This window comes from Chaetodon trifascialis, chromosome 1, assembly GCF_039877785.1.
Source record: "Chaetodon trifascialis isolate fChaTrf1 chromosome 1, fChaTrf1.hap1, whole genome shotgun sequence".
NCBI classification, from domain to species: domain Eukaryota; kingdom Metazoa; phylum Chordata; class Actinopteri; order Chaetodontiformes; family Chaetodontidae; genus Chaetodon; species Chaetodon trifascialis.
Window position 1 is genome coordinate 6,336,358 of NC_092056.1, and position 23,570 is coordinate 6,359,927.

The following is a 23,570-nucleotide window of genomic DNA, read 5'->3' on the forward strand; positions in this document are numbered from 1 at the left end:
AAAATGTGTCTTTTGGTGTCACTCCTAAAAAACACTTGAAACATGACAACTACATATTTTTACAAGTGTAAAAGCACTATGGCTGTCAGATAAATGTACAAAGTACAATATTTGCTTCTAAAATACAGCGGTGCTTAGCATAAAACGGAAATACTCAAGTACTTAAGCATAAATCTGTATTTAAGCACAGTGCCTGAGTGAATGTATTTATTTTCCACCATTGCTCACGACAGGAAAACAAAATCTGCCTTCTTGTTCAACACATGGTTTGAAATCATGACTTCACACCTGCAATCACACAATCAAAGCTGGAAAAGGCATTTCAGTCTGTTTCCTGGTCAGACATCTTGAATAAAACACGATGTCAGTCTTGACATGTCTGTGCAAGTGTTACCCCCACCTTAACGTTCACACACCTGCATCCTCTGCCTGTTTGTATTCATCTACATGTGACTTCACACTGATGGAGTCATCTGTTAGTAGCTAAGAAGTACCTTAAACATGATCCAAATTTTCAAAGGAGAAAAAAAATGAGTTTATTCAAAGTTAGGACTGAGAGCCGAGTTCCACCAAACGCCCCTCCAGTAAATATGTTTTAAATAGAGCCACCAGTATGTACAACACACCTTAATAAACACTATGCTCATGAATATTCACAAGTAACATGAAAATACTAATATCTAAATCTAAAAATACAAACTATCTGTGAATATTCAGCAACACGGGCCTTCTGTCTGCAGTGTAATTACTATAACAGTCAAACGACAGACAATCAGCAGATAAATATTGTGTTCTTTCTGCTCATGAATGCACTGTTTTTAGTCAATATGTCTACATTCTACACCCCGTCAGAAACTTTATATTAATGAACCTGCACCCTTTTCCACTTTAATAACGATGCTGCAGACTATGACAGAAACATTACTGCACTTAACATAAAACATGTCATCCCAGTTAAACCTCATCTTCATCTGCCCTCAGAGGAGCTTTATGTCTCACTTCATCTAAATCAGAAAGCTGATTAAAACAATAGAAAACCTTCATCCCGACACCTTCATTAACTATCAGCTGATCCTATACAGTTTTATACACATGAAAACATTTAGTGAGCAAAGTTAAAACAGCTAGTGTCCATCAGTAGTGGAACATGTCTCATTTCTGACTGCCTGAGAGGAAACTAACTAGAAAATCAAGAACTTCGTAATCTCATGTCAAGTATTCTCTTTATATAATCCCAAATCTAAGCACAGTGTTTATTTTGAGGCCCCTGAACATTATTTCTACATGAACAGTGAGGCAGAAAAGCCCTAATACTTTTCACCAGCGCCTTTAACAATGACAATCATTAAAACTGAACCAATTCAGTGGTTTCATTTATCAGCTGCAACCAGCAGCTCTAAAGCGGTCAGTCGGTCCACAAAACCCACCCTTTCCCACCCTCTGATGGCCACATTTATCACGCTAGGAGGCTGAAATTTGGCATGGAGGTCAAGTGTGTGGGTATGTGTTCATGCCAATTGGCTGAAAAGGGGGAAAGATAATGGGAGCGGCCTATCAGAAGCGCATAACTTCCAAACAGATTCACAGATTTGCACAAGACTTTGAGGACAGTTTGGTCATGAGCCAAAGGACAGCGGGTTAACTGTTCAGGCCTTGTGAGGTTGTGCGTGTGTGTGAGTGACTGCATGACCATGTGGTTGCGTGCACATACGTGGTCACAGCTATTGCTGATTTGCATCGTTCTCGCTCTGCCTCTCTTTGATTCCACTTCACTTTGTGATTTCCTACATTTCCCACGGCAGCTTCTGATGGCATGAATTCTGAGCACGCTGTATACTGACGAGGGTTCAATAACAACGAAGACACGTGCAAGTCATTACATGCTTGTCTTCTGTATTGTACCACAGTCTCTTCAAAAGTTAAGAAGTGGAGAAGGGGGACGCCTCGCTAGACTGATCTCGTGGAGAGAAGAATTTCCCCTCATAATAAATTACTCGTTTTCTGGCCCATTTCATTAAATAATCCAACCCTCATCCCCTAAACCCACTGAAGAATGTTGGGACATGGCTCGTCTGCTATGTCTGTCTGAGAGGAGACTAGCCTGAGGCACTAAGGATGAGGGAGAGGGGCTAATTTCCCTGACTCCTGCCAAAGGCTCCCTGGGCAGCGGAGGTGGCAGCACTTGCTGCAGCACTCTGGACAGTTCGGTTGGTCAGGACTCCTTGGGAGAACTCCTGCTGGGCCTTGGAGAAGCTGGCACCTGTCCGTCTGTACTTGGAGTGGACCTGGCGATTGGGAAAAGGGACACAAATTAGGGCTGTGAAAATGAGACAAGCTTGAGCAAACTGAACATTGTGTTGACTGGTTCCTGGACAGTTTAGACTGTGGTTGTCTGCCAATGAGCTCGTGTTTCCAGTCCCAGCTGTCATTTATCAGTTCGGAGGATATCTCCAAACAAAATGAATGGCAGGGAAATTTAGTGCAAAGTTCTCATGAACTATTGTACTTAACTGAAAGGGAAAATGGACAAGTGTCTGACACTATGTGCATTTTAAAGCAGACTTGCGTCAGGAGATGCAAATCAAACATTTCTCAACATCTTTATGATTACAATTTGCTTAAATCCATTAGATCTATGCTTTTATCTTGAGCAATATAACATATTTTTGACTGTGTTTTTTGTTCTTTTTCTATGCCTGTCTCTTATTCTTGCTGTCTGTAACAATTTAATTTCCCCGGTGTGACATCAATAAAGTTTTATCTTATCTTAACATAACATATTGTGCAGGCTTGGTCGAGGGCTGACCTGTCTGAACCTTGATAACCTTCCACAGTTTCTAAATCTCCTTCCTCCCTCTGAAGCCTTGGCTGTCCTCTCGTTGCAGATACTGCTCAAACTTTTTGTCATCGCCATTTTTAGCTTCTCTCGTTATGTTTCTCTCTTTGATCTGCATGTACCCTCACTGAGTTGGAGGAAAAATAAACAATACGAAGCCACAGTGAGAAAACCATTATTTATATATGTAAGCTGTGCGATGCTCGACTTCCTATTTTGAGCAAGTTCAATTAATTATAAGGCAACGCCATATTGAATTTTACTGCAAATGTACAGTTTGTGTAGACTGCAATGCTTTAAAATAGCAAAATCAGGCTTATGTGACCGACCGAAAAACACATGGTGTATTTAACTTGACTGGTTAATATGCAAAGAGTAAGCAGACTATCTGCAACGTACAAACTGTAACATGGCTCAATATTCCTTTTTATGACAGGAAGTTTTACATTAACATACCATTTTCAGCAGGATGATCGCCAGGACAGCGTTTACAGTGAAAAAACCAGCCACCACCATCATCACCACAGCCACAGCCAAGTTTGTGCCGATCATGCTGATGGATGAGATCCACCCACTGTCAACAACAGAGACATTAAAACAAATGTGTCACTTCAGTTTCTCTGCACTGACTGCAAGTATGCAGCAGAATTTTTAAAACGGTATGAAAAATACTGAAATCAAGAGGCATGAGTCAACATCCTGACCAATGGAAAAGCCCAAAGTTTGAAAAAGTGAATGATGGGAAACTAAAAAGCCTGATATATTACATGATACAGAGAAGAAACCCAAAGAGAAAAGTCCCCACTTACAAAGCAGCAACCCAGACAAGTTAGGGCAGCAGGAATCTGTCGAGGAGATGCAAGAGAGGAGATACAGAGCAAGAACACACACGGACACACAGAGTAGATATGAATGAAGAAACACACTGACCCATGCATACTCACATTCACTAGGAATCTACCCAAAACAGTGCACACACACACTCACTCTTACTAATGACAACAGAAACATGTTGTTAGCACTGAACAACTGTCTCATGCACTTGGGCCGTTTTCACACCCGTAGCTCAGTTGCTCTGGTCCAAATCAGTTGATATGTTTGTAATTTTGGGGAGTTTTCCCCCTCTGAGGTCCTGTGTTCTGCAGCATGTTTCTGTGTTATGCCATTTAGCATGGAGCGATGGCAGCTGGCATTTCCTCCTAACCGTGGTAATTATCTGGGCAATGTACCAGACGAAAGTCTACCAGCTGAATGCCAAATGCAGGAAACGTCTTGAAAGTACTGTCTGCTTCACACTTTGCAAAGATGTGCTGCCTTCAGGCGACTGAGCAGAACAAGGGAGTTAATACTGAGCATGTACAACGAGGCGTTTAGCTCCAACTTGTGGAGAACACCGGGTGGTTTAATCAGATCAATCAAAAAGCGCAGGTGTGAAAACAAGCTCACGTCTCACCTTCAGGCTTTCACCCAGCGTGCAGAGAATAGTTCACTTAAACAAGTTCCCACTGACCTGTTTCCCCACTTGGGGATCCCGACAGTCTGGATGATGTACACTGCCACTTGGAAGAAAAAGACAAAGAAGAAGAAGAAGAAGCTGAAGGAGCTGTCAGACCTAGAGAGAAAAACAGACAACACAAAGGACAAGTTATTAAAGATGTTTAGCAAAGAAGATATACTGGATGTTTCTCACAGACCAGAGACAAAACAGCCATCTGTAAAACCTTCAAAGAAACTTTATTTTGCAGACATTACAATAACGATTGTTCAGAGTATCTTTGGAGTCCAGAGAAGGTCTAAATGCTGCTTCAGGCGAGTCTCTTCTGCCAAGAAAACGAGGCTTGTTGAGTCAAGAGCGGCTCTGTATATTTTCTCTAAGCCCTCTGGCTCAGTCTGAGGATGAGGGTGTTCACAAAGTTTTATTAAAGTAAAAAAGGAAACACTATTTCATCTGCATGTGTCCCGACTTCTTCTTCTTGCACAATAAGAGAATCTGTCTTCATCAGCACAAAGCTAGTGAAACAGCGTACCTGAAGGCCTTGTAGACGGGCCTGTACCAACAGATGAAGGACACGGGGGTGAAGAGGATGAACCAGAGGATGGACAGGCCGAAGTCAACGCCGTACTGAGAGCCGGCAGTGAAGTAAGCCAGGCAGGCCAGCACGTTGAGGAAGAGGGTGGCACTGTGGACTGGACAGACACACAGAAAACTTTTCTTCTCCTCTCAAACAAGCCTTTTATGAATTCCAGCAGACCGTCTTATTACCAACATGTATTATCTGTTTTATTATTAGTATTAATCTGTATTGTTGTTTATTTGTCTCTGTCTTAAGCTTGTTTTTATTTTGTAAAATGTGGAGATGCTGACGTCTGTATGCTGTGCATCAAGTTTTACCGTTAAATGAATCTATGGCTCCACTTTTGTGGTACGAGGAGGTTTTGAGTACAGACTGTATGCAGGGGTACGTACACATCCAGAGGTAATACATCCTCTTGCAGATCCTGCGGTACTCCTCGGGGATTTCCTCCTCAAAGTCCTGGTAGAAGCAGGGGTTCACAGGGAAGAACTTGGGAAGAGGTGGCCAGTTGTTCTCTTTAGCTGACGGAGAAAAAAAAAACACATCTGGATTAACACTGAGAGTGGTGTTTCAATTCTTAGTGTTTGTATGCACAACATGAGCTTAGACCGACTTACCTCCAGCGTTGAGCGCTCTGCCTCCGCTCCTGTTCTGTAGCTCCTGCTCCTTCCGCTCCAGCTCAGCGGCTTTCCTCTCCAGCTCCTCCTGCTGTTTGACCAGGGTGGCCTGGCCAGCAGCTACACTCGCCTGCTGGGTGATGGAGGAGGTGACCTCTTAACACCCAGCTCAATACTGTCACTACATCACTGCAACTGCATGCTGCATTTTACCTCTCATTAACTCTGTGACGGGAAATTCTACTTGCTAGTACAATTCACTCATTAACTCAAAGCTGTGGTGAATTATTATTGTCCTCATCGACTGTTCGAAGCCGCTGTCCCAAAGACAGACACACTCTGGTGAGTTAATCCCCGCTGACACACAGAATGGCTGAAATGTGATTTCACAGCAGCTTATTGAATTTCATTATCTCTAAAAGTGTGTGTCTGACTCACTTGTGTGCTCTGCTCGACGGAGGTCTGCAGGATGGCGGGCTGAGACGAGACGGGGATGGTGGTGTCCGAGTGTTTTCCCTGTGAAACGATGGAAGCAGTTCTGCTTTATAAACAACCGTCTGACCTCTCAGTGATGGAACAACTGGACATCACATCAGTAGTTACAGTAAAAGCGGAGGAGCAAACCATTTCAGTGGCAGAGAAAGGGTTGAACTCGCCCATGTTTTCAGTGACTCCGCTGGTGGCTTGTGTGATTGAGGCATCCTGAAAAAGACATTAAACACAACTATGATGCATTCAGGGGTGGAGGAGGTATTCACGTCCTTTACTGAAGTACCACACTGTAAAAATACTCCATCATAGGAGTAGGAGAGTCATGCATTCAAGACCTTATTTCAATGTAAAAGTATGTACAATAAGCAACACGTACTTGAAGTAAAAGTACTAATACAACACAGTAAAAATACTCCATTACAGGCCAAAGTCCTGCTTTTAAAACCTTACTTTTAACGTAAAAGTATGAACTGTAAACAACTTGTACTTTAAGTAAAAGTACTAATGTCACAAGGTAAAAATACTCCAATACTTGGTAAAATCCTGCATTTTTACTGAAGTAAAAGTCTGTAAGTATGATCAGAAAAATCTACTTAAATGTACTCATTATGCAGTAAAATGGTCTCTGTCAGTGTTTCTCTATATATCCGATGTTTCTGGATTAATATTACTGCTGCATTAATGTGTATGTAGCATTTTCCTGCTGTAGTTGTTTACGGTTGAGCTCATTTTAACCACTTTCTGTACTGTACAGCAGTTTAATCTCCAGCAACGCATCATATTCTATAACATCATACGTTTCTAGCATCACTGTCATGTGAGACTCACATGTTTTTAACTTTTCATGAGCTCAGAAAAAAGCCTGTTTTCAGCTTTGTGACGATGCATTTTCCAGCTAATCCTGAATGATCCTAAACTATCTGATTAATCTTAAAAAGAAGAAACACTTAATCCTTCAGTTTATCATAAAACTTTAAAAAATCTGGAGCTACAGAGAGGAAGGCTATGAAAAATTGTAATCTGTAAAGTATTTGGAGCTGTCAGATAAATGCAGTAAAAGTACATTATCTGCCTTTATGCTACTTCATTATCTGAAGTAGCATAAAGCTGCATAAAATGGAAATAGTAAAGTAGAAGTACTTCATTTTTGCACTGAAATACTGCACTTGAGTAAATGTGCTGAGTTACATTCCACCACTGTATGTATTGTATTGTTCAAGCCATTGTTTGTATTTGGTACTCTGAATGTTTGTGTGTGTGTGTGTGTGTGAGAGAGAGAGAGAGAGAGAGAGAGAGAGAGAGAGAGAGAGAGAGAGAGAGAGAGAGAGAGAGAGAGAGAGAGAGAGAGTCTCAACCAGTCCAAGAAGACAAACTACATTAATTATTAATAGACTCTTGGCCCTAGATGCCATTGGTCTCAGTTCAAACTCAATTTCTTCGACCTAATCAAGCAAGAGGTGCTTCTTCTTAAAGCAAACCGGCCATACGTGAACACACACATCCACCTTTAATCTCTCCCTCCTGCAGCTGTTGGGTGCGGAAACACGGGGACGTGATAATTACTCTGAAAGACAAATACAGCCACCTAATGTCGGAGACAACTACAAAGAGCGACACTGAATCCCACAAAATCCGCATTCTGCTTTCCATCAATGGCGCGTTGAAGGGAGCCACAGTTCAACGTGAGGAGGCACCTGTTCGTGGCTCCGCTTACCTGCGCAGGTGAGTTAACAGCGTACCATAACGCGCATAAATACGCCGTTTTACAGATAATGGTTAAAACTAGGCCATAAGTGGACTACAACGTGTCATACTTCATAATAGTGGCGATTCTTATCCAGGAAATGTTGAGGCCAAACCCAGCAACCAACCAAACAGGTTTCTGTTGCAGCGTATCTCTTTCAGTCCTGACACTACTCAAAAAAAGCCTCTGAAAACTCGGCTCGCGCAGTAAAACAAAGCAGCAGTCTCACCTGGAAGGGGTTCACGTCCACTGGGTCAACGAAGGGGTTGCTGTCAAATCCCGACATTGTGGAAAAGAGTTTATCGGGTGTGAAATAAACAAGACGTCGCCTCCCGTCTCCCCGGCGGCGGCCGCTGCTCCTGATGGTGTTGCGAGCCTGCGCGTTTGCGCATGCGCCGCTCGATCAGCGGCCCGCGTCACTGGAGGCTGTCCGGAGTCATTTCTCAATTAGACTTTATTTCTAGACAAAAGGTCAATTGGTTTCAAATGTGCGGTCCTCGTGACAGTCTGAATTCAGTCCACGACACGTCTGTCTTCAAATTAGATCAGTATGTCGCGGCAAACGTGCGAAGTGAGCGCGTTTTAAAACTTTACTCTGGTCTGTAAGGCGTTTAAGTTGCCTTTAAGTGCTGTCGGAATTGTGGGAATGCGACCACGGGTCAAGCCTGACAAATTAGAAAATGGGAAATTAATACTATAAGCATGTTATGGGTTATTTTCATTTCTTTTGGTGTGCATTTTATTCATTTTGGTGTCTATCAATCAGCTGCACCTGATTATTCTGTATTATATATATATATATATATATATAATCTTCTTCATTAGGACACTGCAGCACAGAAACTACATTTACTTTAAGGGTTTGTTTTGTTTTGACTCCTCACATAATGAAACAGTTTTTCTTCAGTTATTAACAAAATGCTGTAATTTCTTTCACTTTCATTAAAGGTGAAGTAAAGGTGGAATTTAAACAATCTGATCCCCTCTCAGGACGGGCAGGTTATCATTACACCTTGTTGCATGACATTTCATCATCGTACCTCTTTTGGCTGTTGAATATGCTTCCTAACTGCTTTTACTTCCATTAATGGCGGGATACTTTCTGATATTCAAAAGGTGATGAAGCAAATGGACTTTACGAAATCAAGCATTTCCTGGTCTCTTTGGGCTACATAAGAGACAAGCTGAGTTTCAATAGCTCAATCTCCAGAGGAGTTCATTAGATTTAATTTTAAAGTTAATGTTTTTACCAGGGGGGAAATGGGTCCTTAACCATGTACATTTTCATTTCTGTGACAATGAAAATGCGCAGTAATAAATCCTGCTCTTCAAGTTCAACAGTCAAATGATTTTCCATGAAAGAGGCAGCACCTGAAAGATGAACAAATGTAGAAACACAGAAAAATATCACCTGCTCTCCCCGGAGGAAGAGGCCTGGACTGAAGTCTGAATTCATTTCCATGAAGGAAACAACAGATCCCTAAAGCAACGACACAGCATCCAGGCAGAAATACTGAACCCATGGTTACCAAAGATTGTGAAATCACTTCAAAACGTGACCACTGATGTCTGAATATGTGCTTCAATATACACAAATTGTTCTCAAATTGAAATGGGACTACAATACAGCAAATTCTATGTCTTCAAGGCAGATGAGATTTAGAGGATAATATGGCCTCTTCTTTTAAGGCCTCTGTGGTAAATAATGGTAAATGATAAAATGTAGTTTAACAGTAGCACAAGTAGAGAAGATTCATGAGTCAGCAAATTAACTACACAACAATATGTAGTTTGCTAACATTAGCCACCATTAGCACTGAATGGAGCAAGGGTGCATTACGAGCTCAGGCTTCAGATGAATAATGTGTAATTTCTTCTTTTAAAAATGACTCACTGAAGCGCCTCCCTCTCTGACTCCACACCTACACCATGGCTAAATTGTTCTGGTATGCTATCATATAGGTTTTGAAATGATACATGCTTACTCAGCAAAGTTCCCCGTAGTGAGATTAATAAAAGATTATCTTATCTTCATGACCGTGGATCAACGTCACTTATCAATGTACGATTCTTGGCTTGGATCAGGCACTCCTTTGAAAAGTAAAGTCACTTTTGCTTTCCTTACTATGACAACTCAAAATGCTTGCTGTAGAAAAGGCCTATCAAGTATGTCATCCGCAGTATTTTGACATAATTATATTGACTACTTCAACACAGGCCTGAATAACAGACAATATTGAGGAAGACACTTAAATGACAAACATGAAATTCTCAATAATAAAGACAAAAGACCAACTTTATGTTCTTGCTTGGTTGCTATTGAGCAAACACTTTAGAGGCAGGAGGTGGGGGTGGGTTTGAGAGTCTGGTGGGGGATAACAATAGATTTCAAGAATAGAATTGCATTTGTCCGCTATACTGTACATATGAACTGTACTGTACATTACAATTGTTGTATGGCTGTTAAGCAGTGAAGGGATTTTGTACACATCCGACATTCTTTACAGAGCTGGGATCCCCTTGGCTGGAATACACACCAGCTGAACTTGGTCCCTTTGATGGCGGTATTTCCCTTGTGAGGGGAAACAAAAAGCAGCACAAACTTAAAAACACGTGAAGTGGTTTTCTCGTTCTCACACACACGCGCGTGAGCGCTCAGCACGTGCCCACACACACACGCACACATAAACCATCCATCCAAAATCCGTACATCTCTGTCCAAGATACTCAAAAAAAGGAAAAAAAAAAAAAAAGATAAATATTTGACTTCAACTACCCAGCAGAGGCTGGTGTTCCGGCTTTGTACAGTATTTATACCTGTATATTATATGCTATAAAGAATTTCTGTGACATTAGAATTTATTAAATAAGGGAAAAATAAATTTGTAATAACAGAGCAACAACTGCTTACACTGATTGTTATGAACTGTAAACTCATAAAGCAGCTAATAAGTGTGATTTTGAAGTTCACTGTAACATCCGTGACGCCTGATGTTGCCTGATTTCCTCCAGCTCTGTAACATTCCCTGATACTAAGTGGTCTTCCGCATATTCCAACATTCCCTTTTCTCTGTCCTCCTGCTCGGTGCGTCTTCTCTTGGCGCTTGGTGCTGCCAAGGCACTGTGAGAGCATGGGTGGCAGTTTAGTCCACAGAGGAGGCGTCCTTCCACTGATTTCTGTCCCTCTGCCAAAGATTGCCCTCTTCTGGGGGTAGAAACACTGTACACGGCACTTGGGGACACTTCTTTGCAGACTTCAACAAAGAAAGGCTAAGCAAGAGTGCTTTGAGAAGTTGAGATCAGTTGCCATTGCGTTACCTCCCATTGAGAAGGTAAATGCCTGCCAGGGAGTTTAGCAGGGAGTGCTTTGGAGGCCCAGAGTCCTTCATACCATGAATTCATTACTGCCATACAATACCAGCTGCTGCGGTATGTCTGGAGGGTCCCTGCCATGGCCGTCGCTTTCTCTGGAGTGCCTCAAGGTTGAATGCTTGGCCCCCTTCAGTTTCTGTTTGCCCCTCTCCGGATTGAAGGTGCCTCGGCTTGTAAACTGGGGCCTTTCGTCAAACCCTTCCTGATCTGCGGTGGGGCTGCTTTCAATGCTGTCGGATCGGGAGGCTTGAGATGCATTCAAGGCCTGGGCTGGACCCGAGCCTACGGGGGGAGACTTGGCGTGGAAACGAAAGCGCCGGGTGGTGGCAGAGGAGGACGACGAGGATGGGTGGAAGTGTGATGAGGAGGAGTAGGAGGAAACGCTGGAGCAAGAGTCCACGGAGTCCAGAGAGTCAGGCTGCCGGTGGAGAGCGCGGCGTCGGGGGCTTTTCCCGTCAGACCTCCGAGGCCAGGGGGAAGTCAACACCGGACCTCTCTCTGCAAAGGAAGGCCAAAACATGTCAAGATTTTTGCCTAAATATGACTAAAACTTGTACATAATAAGCTGAGTTTGAATGAAATACCAGAGAAGTCAGAAATGGTTCCCTCAGAGTCCACATTAAGGTTTTCAGTGCTGTCAGCGGTACCGATAGAGGCCTCTGACTCCAGGGTCTCATCATCTGATGCTCGTGGCTCCAGAGTTAGCATCTCAAAAGTCAGCTCCTCCCTGCAGAGGCAAACGTTACCCAGATTAACAGACACACGTAGTGCTAATAACACATGCAAACCGGTCATTTTTGTAAATTCAGTTCTTTTCATTTACAGATCATGTGACATTCTCAGGACATTTTAAGCACGGTGAAGGTGTTTACTTCTCTTTCTGCAGACTTTCTATTTGCTCTGTCAGCACTCTCTCTTCCTGCTGCATGGCTGCCTGCTGATGCTCGGAGATTTCGCCAAACGAGTCCGCTCCCTCGTCGCCGCTTTCCTCTATCACGACGTCAGCCACAGACTGCAGCCGTGGGCTGACTGGCGGCGAAGGCGTATGGTAGCTCACTCGCTGTACGTGGCCTTTTCCCTGCAAGACAAATCAAGAGCAGACGTCTTCTCACTAATGCAAATATGACATTATCGTAGCTTCGTAACAAAGCAGCACTAAATGAAACCAGCAGCTACTCGCTCGGACATGCAGGGACTGAACCACCATGAAATGAGCGAAGTTCAGCAGCATTAGACGACTGATCAAAGCCAAAGACACAGCACAATGATACACAGACTTTACCTTTTTAGCTGCATTTGGCTGCTTAGAGCAAAAGTGAGAAGCAAAAAGAAGAAGACTCAGTCAGTTTTAATGCACAGTGTCACGTGTCTGTCAATGCTAGCCACTGATTTGCTGCCTCAGGATAGTTTCTTCTAGCTGAGAGGCCGATGCTGCACACATTTCAGGAGGAATCCTACGTAACAGTAACAATATCAAAGCATTGACATGATACTCGCTGGGGAAATGTACAATGAGATTTCTCCAGTGTTAGATCAAGATCTCTGACCACAATTTATCCAGAGAAATGTCCTATTCTGGATTTTTTCATGTGAGCTGTCACTGATTGTAAACTCTTCGGGCAGTATTTGGTAGAAGTCAGAGAAATGTAAGTCATGGATCATGCTGAGAAATGCTCCATCGTTCATGTAACGTAATGCAAATCTAAACAGAAGCAACTGTGTAATGTCCTTACTTTCAACCACAAGACACAGATTCAGATTAGCCATAAAACAAAATAAAAAACAGAAGCAGAGACTGGGTGGAGCTGATGATCCATGCTTTGAGGGATGGATGTTAATATTTGAAGAGATGAGACTATGCAGTGATCGGCACCACAACAACATCACCACTGGATGATGGTTTGGGGATGCAATCTGTGGTGTGGGTATACATACCATCGTGCGCGCTATGCTCATAAATCTAACAGCTATTAGTACGGGTTTCTGAATAAAGGAAAGGACAGGTTAGGGAGGATCCAGAGAGGAGAAAAGCAGCTTTAAAAGGAGCAAACCTGGGAAGGTGTAGCACTTTAAGGATGGCTCAGTCAGGCAGATTTAGCAATGAGTCTGATTCATCTGATAACAGCGGGATTAGTCATGTTAGTCACAGTACTTGAACTCACCATTGACCGTCGAATGAGGGTCAGTCTGCACTTGGCCTTATTCTCAGCAAACTCCAGGCTACTGATGTCCTTTAGTCGCACTTTGTACTTGTTCATCTGTTCACAAATGATAAGCTCCACACACCTATGGAGGGACGGCAAGAAGGAGAACCACTTGAGAAGGACAGGAAATGCTTAATGTCAGACCGCACTTTGTGAACCACTGACTGAAGCAAAGGCAGCGAATTTATGTGACAGACATGATTCTTACGCTGTTGTCTTGCCGATGTCCTGGACACTCTGCAGTGGATCAATGGTGTCGGGACAGCGCAGGATACAGGGGGCAAAAACTATAGCCAAGGCGTTAGCTGACATGCGGTTTGTCTCCTCTTGCAAGGCAATCCTGAAAGCCAGAATTCAGCATTAGAATAGGACCAGAATCAGGAAGGAAATAAAGCAGTTTCATGCATTAAACCCACTCTAGATTACCTGAAGAATTTTATTACCTGACAAGATGAAATATGAGGCGTTCCAGCGTGTTTAGGTGAGTTCTGCTTAGCTGGTCAATAACTGAATACACCCCTCTGATCATTTCCTTTTTGTCCTGCAAACCTGAGGAAGCATTTCCACAAGACGAATCACCATTTACAGTTTATTTCACCTGTAATAAATTATCATAGCGGGCCGAATCTGCAGTGTGAAGCACCTGAGGGAGGAGCTGGATATCTGACGTTGACCACTTACCCATGGCGCGAATAAACTCTTCATACAGCTCAAACGTCATCAGAGGATTAGGCAGGTCTCTCAGCCACTGCTTGAAAACACTCGCAATAACATGGATGTTGTAGTCATCCAGATTCATGCTGTCCACGTCTGTGTGGTGACAAGGAGAATGCAGACATTTAGTAATTCAACATCTATCTCCCAGCTTTAAAAGCCAGCTAGCATCATTGAACCGTTAGCTAGAATCAACAGTAAAAGTCACCTGTGTCGAGTCCCTGCTTGAGCTCTTTAATTTTGTTAGCAGAGCCTGATTTCCTGTAGATTCCTTCAGTGTAGAGGCCATGCATCTCGATGTAGTTGATGAGCTTCTCCACTACCAGGGGCACCGTCCTCTCGTCATTAGTCAGGCGAGAAACTTCCACTCCGAACTGTCTGGAGGAAAGCTCCGGATCAAACTGCTCACAGACACAAACATGACGTATAAACACACAGACGTGTTGTGTAACAGCATGCAGACACATGCAAAGAAGATATATTCTCAGTAAGTTCAATCTGTTAAGAGCTATCACTGCCAATGACATGAGCTACTGTACATAAACTCACAGCCACACAATTAATGTCATGGGACATCACGGTGCGGGTGGACAATATGGCCGACTCACCTTCTTACTGCATTTGGTGGTCGTCTTCTGGCAGCACTTTCTGTGGCAGGCGTAACGGCACACTGGATAAACACAGCCAGAGAAATCAAACAGGTCATTTCCATTATCCACAGAAAGGCAGTGCCTCCTCATTATTCAGCAAAATTTGGGACTAAAAGTAAAAAAAAAATGTCAGCGCTTGAGAGACCAAAGCGGCATTGGCTGGCACGAAGAAAACATCCTGTGCGAATAAAGAACAAACTGTGTGGAGAAATCTGTGGAGAGACGGAGCCGCAGAACCCATGAGTCCAGTTGAAGACTGATCTGATTAGGGCTGAGGGAGGGAGGGGCTGAACACCAGACTCTGAGTGTGTGTGTGTGTGTGTGTGTGTGTGTGTGTGTGTGTGTGCAAGTTCACATGAATGTCTGTGTGAAGGTAAGGCGAGGTATGTGAGTTAATGCATAAACAAGTAAATACGCACATACATTTTTAGGTTGCAGCCAACAGTTATTTTCATGAACAATTAATATATTGATTATTTCATCAATTAATGGATTGATCATTCGTTGAGAAAATAGTGAAAAACATCTGTCATGAGTTCCCAGAGCTCGAGGTCAAACTGTCAGAACTCTTGCTTTGTCTGATCAACAGTCCAAAGCTCAAAAATGTTTAATTTACAACAACAATAAACAGAGAACAGCAGCAAATATTCACATTTAACAAAGTAAACCAGCAAGTTTTGGGACTTTTTTCATAAGAAAAAACAGTATTTCCAACACCATCCATGTTTTTTTTTTAATTAGACTTCCTGAGACGTTCTGCGTGCATCGCTCACGTTTGCACACGCAGGCTCGGTCCATCATCCAGATGAGCGAGGAGCAGAATTCACAGTATGTGGGGATGCTGTACTGGGTGGACTTGAAGATGTGGCCGTTATGCTCCTCCACCTGCAGGGGGCAGCAGAGCAAAGGATCACTCCCCGTTCACCTGCATATTTCCTCTCACGTTTATGTCGATGTTTTATATTCTTTTCTCTTCTGGTCTCTGGTGTATTTATATGTTGTCTTTCCAGAGAGCGATTAAAGACTTACGATGTCGGCGTCCTTTTTCCTCCGTTTTTTGCGTTCAGGTTTTGGTAGCTGCTGTAAGAAAAAAGAACAAGATATGTTTTTTGTTTTTCATTAGATGTGTCACCATCCATCCATCCATCCATTATCTATACCGCCTATCCCTTTCGGGGTTGCGGGGGGCTGGAGCCTATCCCAGCTACAATGGGCGAGAGGCGGGGTACACCCTGGACCGGTCGCCAGCCAATTGCAGGGCCACATGTAAGGACAAACAACCATTCACACTCACACCTACGGACAATTCAGAGTCATCAATTAACCTAATGAGCATGTTTTTGGTCTGTGGGAGGAAGCCGGAGTACCCGGAGAGAACCCACGCATGCACGGGAAGAACATGCAAGCTTCACACAGAAGGGCCCCGCCCGACCCGGGGATCGAACCGGCAACCTTCTTGCTGTGAGGCACGCGCACTACCTGCTGTGCCACCGTGCAGCCCTATATGTCACCATATATAAGCAATATCAATGAATATTAACCTGATGTATAATCATAAATAAAACCTCTAAACAACTCAGACGGCTGATGAACACCAGAGTAAGAAACATCCACAAAATGAACTTAAAGTATGAAAAGAAAAAATACTCATTACGCAGTAATACGCTCCCTCTTAGTGTTTTAATTTTAAATCTGATGTTTTTAATGTGTATGATGCATTTTACTGCTGCAGATGTTGGAGCTCATTTGAACCACTTTATACACTGTTGGCTCAAACCTTAAAGGGGTACAACCAAACCTGCAGATACATGGTTCACACCAGAGATGAAGGGTTTGATAAACAGTCATCTACAAAGTAACTAGTACCTTAAGCTGTCAGACAAACGCACGTAAAGATACATAAGTACCTCAAGACTGTATTTGAGTAAATGTACTTTATGTAACTACACTGAATTCATTCAGAGGAGCATTAAAATGTCTTTTGGCAGTTCAGACATTATCAAAAATCCATGATTGTGTCTTTACCTTGCTGACTGTGCTGTCCAGAGGTTTGTACTCTGTCATGAACTCATCCAGGAAGACTTTGAAGGTGTTGACCCACACTGTGACGGGGGACTCCCTCCAGTCCCTCTGCTCCTGCCGCATGGTCTTCTCCAAGATGTCCTCAAACAGAGCGTAGAGGTCTTTGTAGCGGATACTCTTACCGTCATCCATCTGGGGAGGAAGACAGCGGGGTCACGGGACGATCATACTATCGATGGCTCAATGTTGGACATAGTGTTTCATTATAAAACATCCTGTCCAGCTACTGAAACTTTATCTGCTTTCCAAAGAATATTTTAAACGATCACGTGTCGGCAGCACTTACCGCCAGCGCTGTGGAGTAAGAGTTAAAGATGTTTAGGCGGAATTCCTTCAAAGCCTTTTTAAACACGACGTCCACCATGGTGTCCTTCTTACTGTCCTCTGTGTCCAAGTCGCTGATCTAAAATATGACACCACAGACATCTTCACACGGATATCTGTAGCTCTAAAAAGATAACTCAACACTGCATTGTGCTCATCTGTTTCTCTCCTTGTGAGGAATTTAAAGTCCACCTGCAGGCCATTTAAGCATCTTTACCCATATGCATCAACAGAATGAGACAGTGAATGTTTGGCTGCACCTTCTTCATCAGGAAGTCGTTCATGCTCCTGTAGTCGTTGGTGCAGGTGAGGATCTGCAGCGCATCGTTCTGCCACTGAGCCGGCTCCAGAGCCACGCTGCTGATCTTAACGCTGCGCCTTCGCTTCACCTTGGGAGACGGCTCCTTGTTCTCCTTCAGGTCTCTGAAGCCCCGGTCCAACGTCAGATCGGGACTGCAGGGGGGCGACATGTTTTCCTGACCTGCTGCCAGGAAGAAAGTTCCAGTCAGCGACACTGCAGCAGGATTGATGCAGTGTTGATACAGTGAGATGATATTTCAGCACCCAGTGTCTCCCACTGGCTATCACCTGGACATGATTTAGCCTCTGGGGGTGACGGCCAATGTTTCAATGCTGGTCATTGTTTACAGTCCGACGTGTTTGTTTACAAAAACTTTCAAAATCGAATCTGGTCCCTTGCCTGACCAGATTCTGCATTCATATACAGATATTTACTTATAGAAATAGCAGACTGTGTAATTTTTGGTTATAGGAGAGTGCTTGAAATGGATGTATTTTGTGTTTTGGGTACTGCACCCTCTCCCAGCAACGGCCCAGTGTCTCCATAGTCTCCATCCAGGGAATCAGCCCCACAGATCAGCTTCTCTCTGGATGTCTTCTTATCTCCATACTTGGTTTTGCCCCAGAAACGCATCTTACCACGAACCCTGTTGCACAATAAAACAAAACTGATCAACATTCTTTGATCACTGATGAAAAAATGCAACCAAAATCGAAATAGCTTTAACTTAGAAGTGACAAAACGTTCAGGTGAAACAAACCTTCCATCTTGCGAGTTCTTGCGCATTGAGTCCACTTTGCCCAAATCTCCTGACGACATGGCTTTGTGCATCTTCTTTTGCTCCTCAGAACCTGCAGGCTGCAAGGACATCGAGTTGGATTACATGTTAAAGACAGAACAAGGCTTCTCTACGATGCACAGTTCAAGTTCAGGCCAGTAGATGGCAGCAGCACATCACTGGAGCTGCTGCAGCCACAGTGCACATTTACCAGAACAAGTGCTGTGATAGTGATCATATTACAGAAGCAATAACCCAACAAATAATGCTTTTTACATTCTTAAAACAAGGAAATAATCAGTTTTTCCAGGAAAGAACTGTTAAAAGACAGCAGGTGTGAGGTGATGAAGAAAGTCAAGAGTGACGTTCTTCATCCTTTCTCCCTTCAAAGACCAGTGCTACACGCTAAGAGAGGAAAAATGACCAAGTGACATGCAAATACTGTTAATTGACCAGGAAGAATAGATAAGAGAGAGAAGTCGGTGTTACAGCTGTGAGAGAAAGAGAAGCAAATTGTGTTAGAAAAGCAACTACGTTCAGTGTTTTAACATTTCAAAACTCCATCATGATGCACGTGTGATCTCTAGAGGGCTTGTCAAAGCAATAAAATTTTGGAGTAAAGGTTGTCTGACAACCTCGAATTCACGTCTTTAAGAACTGACATGAATATTTGCATCACGCATAAAATCACCCTATGTTTGTTGTTCTATTGGAAGGAGACTGTTTATGCTTTATTACACAACACCATGTTAGCAGGCATTTCAAAATGTCTTTGAAATACCTGCCTGGTAGCACTTTTGAAATGTTTTCCACTCAAGTTTCTAGAAACCAGAAGTTTGTTGAAGCTCAGTTTGAGGTGCGAAGTGCTCTCTCTGCTCAGAGGGTTAGAGATTTCAAAGAGAAGCTTTAAGAACGTAGAGAGGGCCACTGCGGGCTTGAATGGGGCCCGTTACCATGTCTGAGTCACTGAAACAGGACCCTCCTAAGCCTGCCTCCGTGGAGCTCTGCTTGGACAGAGGTAGAGTGAAATGACGGGGGCTGATGGGGCTGATGGGGCTGTCGCCATCAAAGTCATCCTCGTCCGAATCGCCCCCAACTGAGAGGGTGGGGGCGCGGGTGAGGAAGTTGGAGCGGGTCCGTGCCATTCTGGCTTTCTTTTTTTGGCCCGCTCTGCCAACCTGGAGTTTACCAGAAGTGATAACAGCATGTTTAAAAGGAGCCTTTGACGACATGTAGAAGAGCTTCAGTGCATTTTGTTCTTCATGTGGGTCAGGTGCGTCGTTTTTAGCCAAGATGGAGAGTTCGGATTCATTAATTCATCCACAACATGAAAAGGCACTCCTGCAAACACATGCTACATGTCTACTTTCTAAAGAGAAAAGAGGAGCTTACATCCCGTCCTTTTGTTCCTTTAGCAGGTTTGGAGGTTGGCGTGGGGCCCTCTCTGGGAAGGACTACAGGTGTTTCCTTAGTGACAGCATCACTGTCAAACCTGATGGACAAAAAAGAGGACAAAATTATTAAAAACAAATTATTAATGAATCCAAATACCGAATTCATTCAAGCGCGCCACTGAAAATGTCATGCATAATAAAATACAGTGTTTTTGCGCAGATGTAATGGATGTCATAGTCTCGTGTTACTTGTCTATTTTCATTATTATTACAAGGATTTTTATCACATGCCAAAAATAGAGCAAGCAAAACAACAGTGATGTATTAACTAAATACTCACTTTGCAAATGTCACTTTGTCCTTTGGAGAGAAGAAGATGTTGCCCGGCTTGTCTGTCATGCTAACTGTGGTCACTTGGCTGCTTGGTGGCTTCTTGGCAGTCGTTCTCACTCTGGTTCCTCCTCCATCTTTGGACTCCAGTGTGAGTTTGGGTGCCCAGCCCTCAGCAACAAGCCTGCGTCTTTCTCTGGGAGCTGAAGCGGGTGGCGGAGGCAGCTGGGGCTGAGGGGCACGGCCCTGGAGGTCTACACCCGTGGGAGAGTGCGTGGATGGGGCAGTGGAGTCTGACCGTGTCCTGGTCTGAGGAGCTCGGCCTGCTGTTCTCTCAATCAGCAGGGAGCTGGGTCTAAGGGGCTTGCCGGCAGTTGCGGTTCCACCAACACCTTGCCCCCCCTGTCGACTCTGCTGTATCCTGTGCAGAGCTTCTCCTCTTTGCTTCTCGAACATGTCTCTCTCGTACTGAGCGAAGAAAAGGCGCTGCCGCTCCAGCACTTCTTTCTGTTGCCTGATCTGCTCCATCATCTCCTTTTCATTCTGCTGCTGCTGATTACGCTGCCTCTCCTCTTTCTCCTCGTTCAGTCGCACCAGTTTCTCTAAGACGGCCTGGTCAGCCTGAGGGACAGAGGTAGAAACAGGGACGGGACCTGGAGGCGCAGGAGCTGGGTCTGGTTTCTGTGGCGATGGTGTCAACTCCCCTGTCTGGGCTGCAGAATCTCGAACCTCCACAGGGGGACGGAAAATATCACTCAGCTCTTCGCTTAGCGGCGTTTCTTTCTGCATACTGATGACCACCACCACTGGTCGGCGCGCTGACTCTCGCCTTTCTTTGAGGGGCTTGGTGATGGCTGTGGTGGCTGCAGAGACGGCTGCCTCTGTGTTTTGTCGAGGCTCTTCTGCAGGACGACGGGAGATGACTGCGCTGCCCTCGCTAGCAGGGACGTAAAAAGTAGGGAGGTAGTTCTCGATTTTGGGCGGATGTATCGGGGCAGAAGGTGCTGCCAGATCCAGTTTGGGCTGGTCCTGGTCCCCTGGGTGGGCATCAGAAACCCCCGTCCTGTGTGGTTCAAGTGGCTTCGGGCTTCTTGAAACAACCTCCATGTTGGGCTCAGGTACTGGCATTACTGGAGGAGGAGGGGAGCAGGGGCCCTCACTGTCTGTCCCCTCCTCTGAAGCCTTGGGTGGCTCCTCATCCATGCTGAGAAGCTCAAAGCTGCCTTTGGAGCTCTGGCTGTCAGGCGTCCCCTGGGGTGAGCGAAGAGGTGGGGTTGAAGGAGGCACCAGCTCGACAGACCAGCGCCGCTCCTCAGACGGGGACGAGGCTCCGCCGCTGGTTGCCCGGACCTTGAGGAGCTCCAGGCTGAACTTGGCCTGCTCCAGCTCTCTCATCCGCCGGCTCTCTCTCTTGGCCCGAGTGGTCTTCTGGCCGGGCTCATCTACAGTTCTGGACCTCTCTCGCACCACCACAGCGCCTGCCTGGATGGAGGCTGATGCTTCAGTTTGAGCTTTAGAGGGACTTTCTCTTGTCCTAGCATGTTCTCTCCATTCTCCTTCCTCCTTAACTGCGCCCTCAAGGCTGCTGAGGATTTGGAGGCTCCTTTCTCGTTGCTCATAGGAACGATCCTCCCATGTGCTGAGGTCCAAGCCCATGATCGTCTCAGGCGGCTCCTCCTCTTCTTCTGGCGAGGGAGTCACCTGGCCATTCTGCAGCTGGAGCAGCTTCTCCTGCTGCTCCTGTGTCTCCCTCAGCCTCTGTTCTCTCAATTTTTTGAAGCTGGCAATCAAGAAAGCATGGTTACAGCTTAAACTGAACTACTCCCTGCTCCTATTATCAAGATACATTTCAAACAGCTAAAGTTAACAAACTATATCCACCTGAAGTTTTCACCAAACGTCTAGTCTGATTTAATTTGTAGAGCTGATTTGGGTTGGATTGCTTGCGTAATGGCATACTCTTACCAAGCTTGGCCTATAAGAACACTGAACAATGGCCAAATACACTGCAGGAGCTGTGTGCAAAGATTAATCTGGTTGTTTGCTTTTGCTAGATTAAATACATCTTGCAATATACAGAACAGAACCGGTGCTATTGCTAGGTGTTTAACAGTATGGCTTACCTCTGCCTGGCGAGGTAGCCTCTGCCAGCAGCCTGTAGTTGCACCACGGCGGCATACAGACGCAAGTAAGCTTCTCTGGCTTGATGACAGCGCCAGGCTGTCTGAATAACCAGAGCTGCCGTGCAGCGCCGGTAGAGCCATAACCTCCACGCCCTCTGCAGCACCAGAGCAGCCTCCCTCCACAGCCTGAACCTCTGACGCTCCCTGTAACCTCGCCAGCGTGTCTGCAGACACAAAGCTGCCCCCTCCTGGACTGCAGGGTCATAATCCTCCTCCTCCTCTATGGATCGGTACAAACGCCACCATTTCTGTGAAGAGAGGATGATAACGATGATTTTCATGATACTATGATGGTTTGTTTATCTTTTTAGTCACAACCTACTTTCACACCCACTGAGTACAAGAACTCCGTTACAAGTATGAGCGTCTTTACTTAAAGGCTAATTTCAACTTTTTTTTTTTTTTTTTTAAAGGGACTGAAAATTTAATTAAATTCCAAATAGACTCGACATGTCGGTGACTGACAAGTCAATCATTTCTAATTTCCACTTTAGAAACTGAACATAAAATAAAACTTTGAATACCTCTCAATGCATTCATTTAAAATTTAACACTGGATAATATGCATGAAATCAATATCACTATGTTATTAACAATATCTTTCGGACACTGATTATATTGTAAATGTAAGCAAAATCATAAAAAACATATGATGATTAATGCAATGATAATCAAATAAACTTAAAACAAAAACTTGAATAATTAACTCATTAGTTTTTCTGTAAAATCTCACTGGATTCATTAATTTGTACAACAGAATTTTGGAAATCTATAGTAAGATATGGTAGCGACATTAGCTAATCAGTCAATAAGCAATAATACTGAATGAACACTCAGCCGTATAAACATCTCTTCTTCCAGAACAAACACTATAAAAAGCGATCTCAGTCACAGAGCAGGAAAAGAAACGAAGCAGGCGGAGGTGATGAAAAGCTCTGTGCTGTACCTGGATGCGGACCGCCGCGTCTCTCATCCTGACAAACTGCTTCCTCTCCAGCTGGGCTCTGAAGCGCCGCTGCAGCGTGACGATACGTCGGAGGACTTCCGCGTGGAGTAAGGCCTGCAGCCGCTGACGCTCGGCCTCCCGCAAAAACACCTGCGGGGAGGGACCACGACGGAGTCAGCCCATGCTTAATGAAGAGTGTGCGGTGTGGCCATGCACAAAGAGATAAATCCCTGGCCAGACACACGGTCACAAGTATGTCAGGTATGATCCTCTAATTATATAGACAGCGTCCCAAAGGCACGGAGCCCATCATGCCTCATTCATGCCGAGGACTTACCAAATATGGGGCACTGCCTTCATTACATCCTCCTTCTCAGGGTGCTTTCAGGTAATATGAGGTTATGCCCAACACGCTCCTTTCCCCTTCACTCTATTCATAGTTTGTGTAATTCAACAGTTTAATAAGATAACCCCACCTTATTTTGAGTAATTTTGAGTCTCGGATTGGCATGTTCCAGCAGATAATAT

General features: G+C 44.3%; 2 protein-coding genes across 3 annotated transcripts in view; both read right to left on the bottom strand.

Moving 5' to 3' along the window:
• Positions 1 to 174: 174 nt before the first annotated feature.
• scamp2l (secretory carrier membrane protein 2, like) lies at positions 175 to 8,144 on the bottom strand. Of its 2 annotated transcripts, none has more exons than XM_070968295.1 (9): positions 7,994 to 8,144; positions 6,153 to 6,230; positions 5,967 to 6,044; positions 5,529 to 5,661; positions 5,304 to 5,432; positions 4,864 to 5,023; positions 4,347 to 4,448; positions 3,293 to 3,410; positions 175 to 2,285 (listed from the first exon to the last, which is right to left on the bottom strand). In XM_070968295.1, exons 1-9 carry the CDS (start codon positions 8,048 to 8,050, stop codon positions 2,130 to 2,132), a joined length of 1,011 nt encoding a protein of 336 aa, XP_070824396.1. In that variant the 5' UTR covers positions 8,051 to 8,144; the 3' UTR covers positions 175 to 2,129. The 2 variants fall into 2 exon arrangements, with proteins under 2 accessions (XP_070824396.1, XP_070824405.1); XM_070968304.1 differs by having other exon boundaries at positions 183 to 2,285; positions 5,529 to 5,658; positions 7,994 to 8,126.
• A 1,903-nt stretch (positions 8,145 to 10,047) lies between these two features.
• Positions 10,048 to 23,570, bottom strand: part of myo9aa (myosin IXAa) — a 102,322-nt gene continuing 88,799 nt past the window's right edge. The window contains exons 23-43 of the mRNA XM_070970976.1: positions 23,043 to 23,192; positions 22,037 to 22,344; positions 19,924 to 21,693; positions 19,582 to 19,681; positions 19,143 to 19,367; positions 18,172 to 18,269; positions 17,927 to 18,057; positions 17,371 to 17,591; positions 17,073 to 17,189; positions 16,730 to 16,918; positions 15,734 to 15,784; positions 15,478 to 15,589; positions 14,663 to 14,724; positions 14,263 to 14,455; positions 14,022 to 14,150; positions 13,784 to 13,889; positions 13,549 to 13,680; positions 13,299 to 13,422; positions 12,009 to 12,214; positions 11,721 to 11,863; positions 10,048 to 11,634 (exon numbers count right to left, since the gene is read on the bottom strand). Coding sequence (XP_070827077.1) covers positions 11,150 to 11,634; positions 11,721 to 11,863; positions 12,009 to 12,214; positions 13,299 to 13,422; positions 13,549 to 13,680; positions 13,784 to 13,889; positions 14,022 to 14,150; positions 14,263 to 14,455; positions 14,663 to 14,724; positions 15,478 to 15,589; positions 15,734 to 15,784; positions 16,730 to 16,918; positions 17,073 to 17,189; positions 17,371 to 17,591; positions 17,927 to 18,057; positions 18,172 to 18,269; positions 19,143 to 19,367; positions 19,582 to 19,681; positions 19,924 to 21,693; positions 22,037 to 22,344; positions 23,043 to 23,192 — 5,052 coding nt within the window. The 3' untranslated portion in view covers positions 10,048 to 11,149. The remainder of the gene's footprint in view (positions 11,635 to 11,720; positions 11,864 to 12,008; positions 12,215 to 13,298; positions 13,423 to 13,548; positions 13,681 to 13,783; positions 13,890 to 14,021; positions 14,151 to 14,262; positions 14,456 to 14,662; positions 14,725 to 15,477; positions 15,590 to 15,733; positions 15,785 to 16,729; positions 16,919 to 17,072; positions 17,190 to 17,370; positions 17,592 to 17,926; positions 18,058 to 18,171; positions 18,270 to 19,142; positions 19,368 to 19,581; positions 19,682 to 19,923; positions 21,694 to 22,036; positions 22,345 to 23,042; positions 23,193 to 23,570) is intronic.

Excerpts from the sequence above, each read along its gene's own strand:
- scamp2l (XM_070968295.1), bottom strand. The coding sequence starts at position 8,050 with ATGTCGGGATTTGACAGCAACCCCTTCGTTGACCCAGTGGACGTGAAC. Across the intron at positions 5,662-5,966 it reads CCGTCGAGCAGAGCACACAA|CAGGCGAGTGTAGCTGCTGG; the intron begins GTGAGTCAGACA and ends TCCATCACCCAG. Across the intron at positions 5,433-5,528 it reads CAGAGCGCTCAACGCTGGAG|CTAAAGAGAACAACTGGCCA; the intron begins GTAAGTCGGTCT and ends TTTCTCCGTCAG.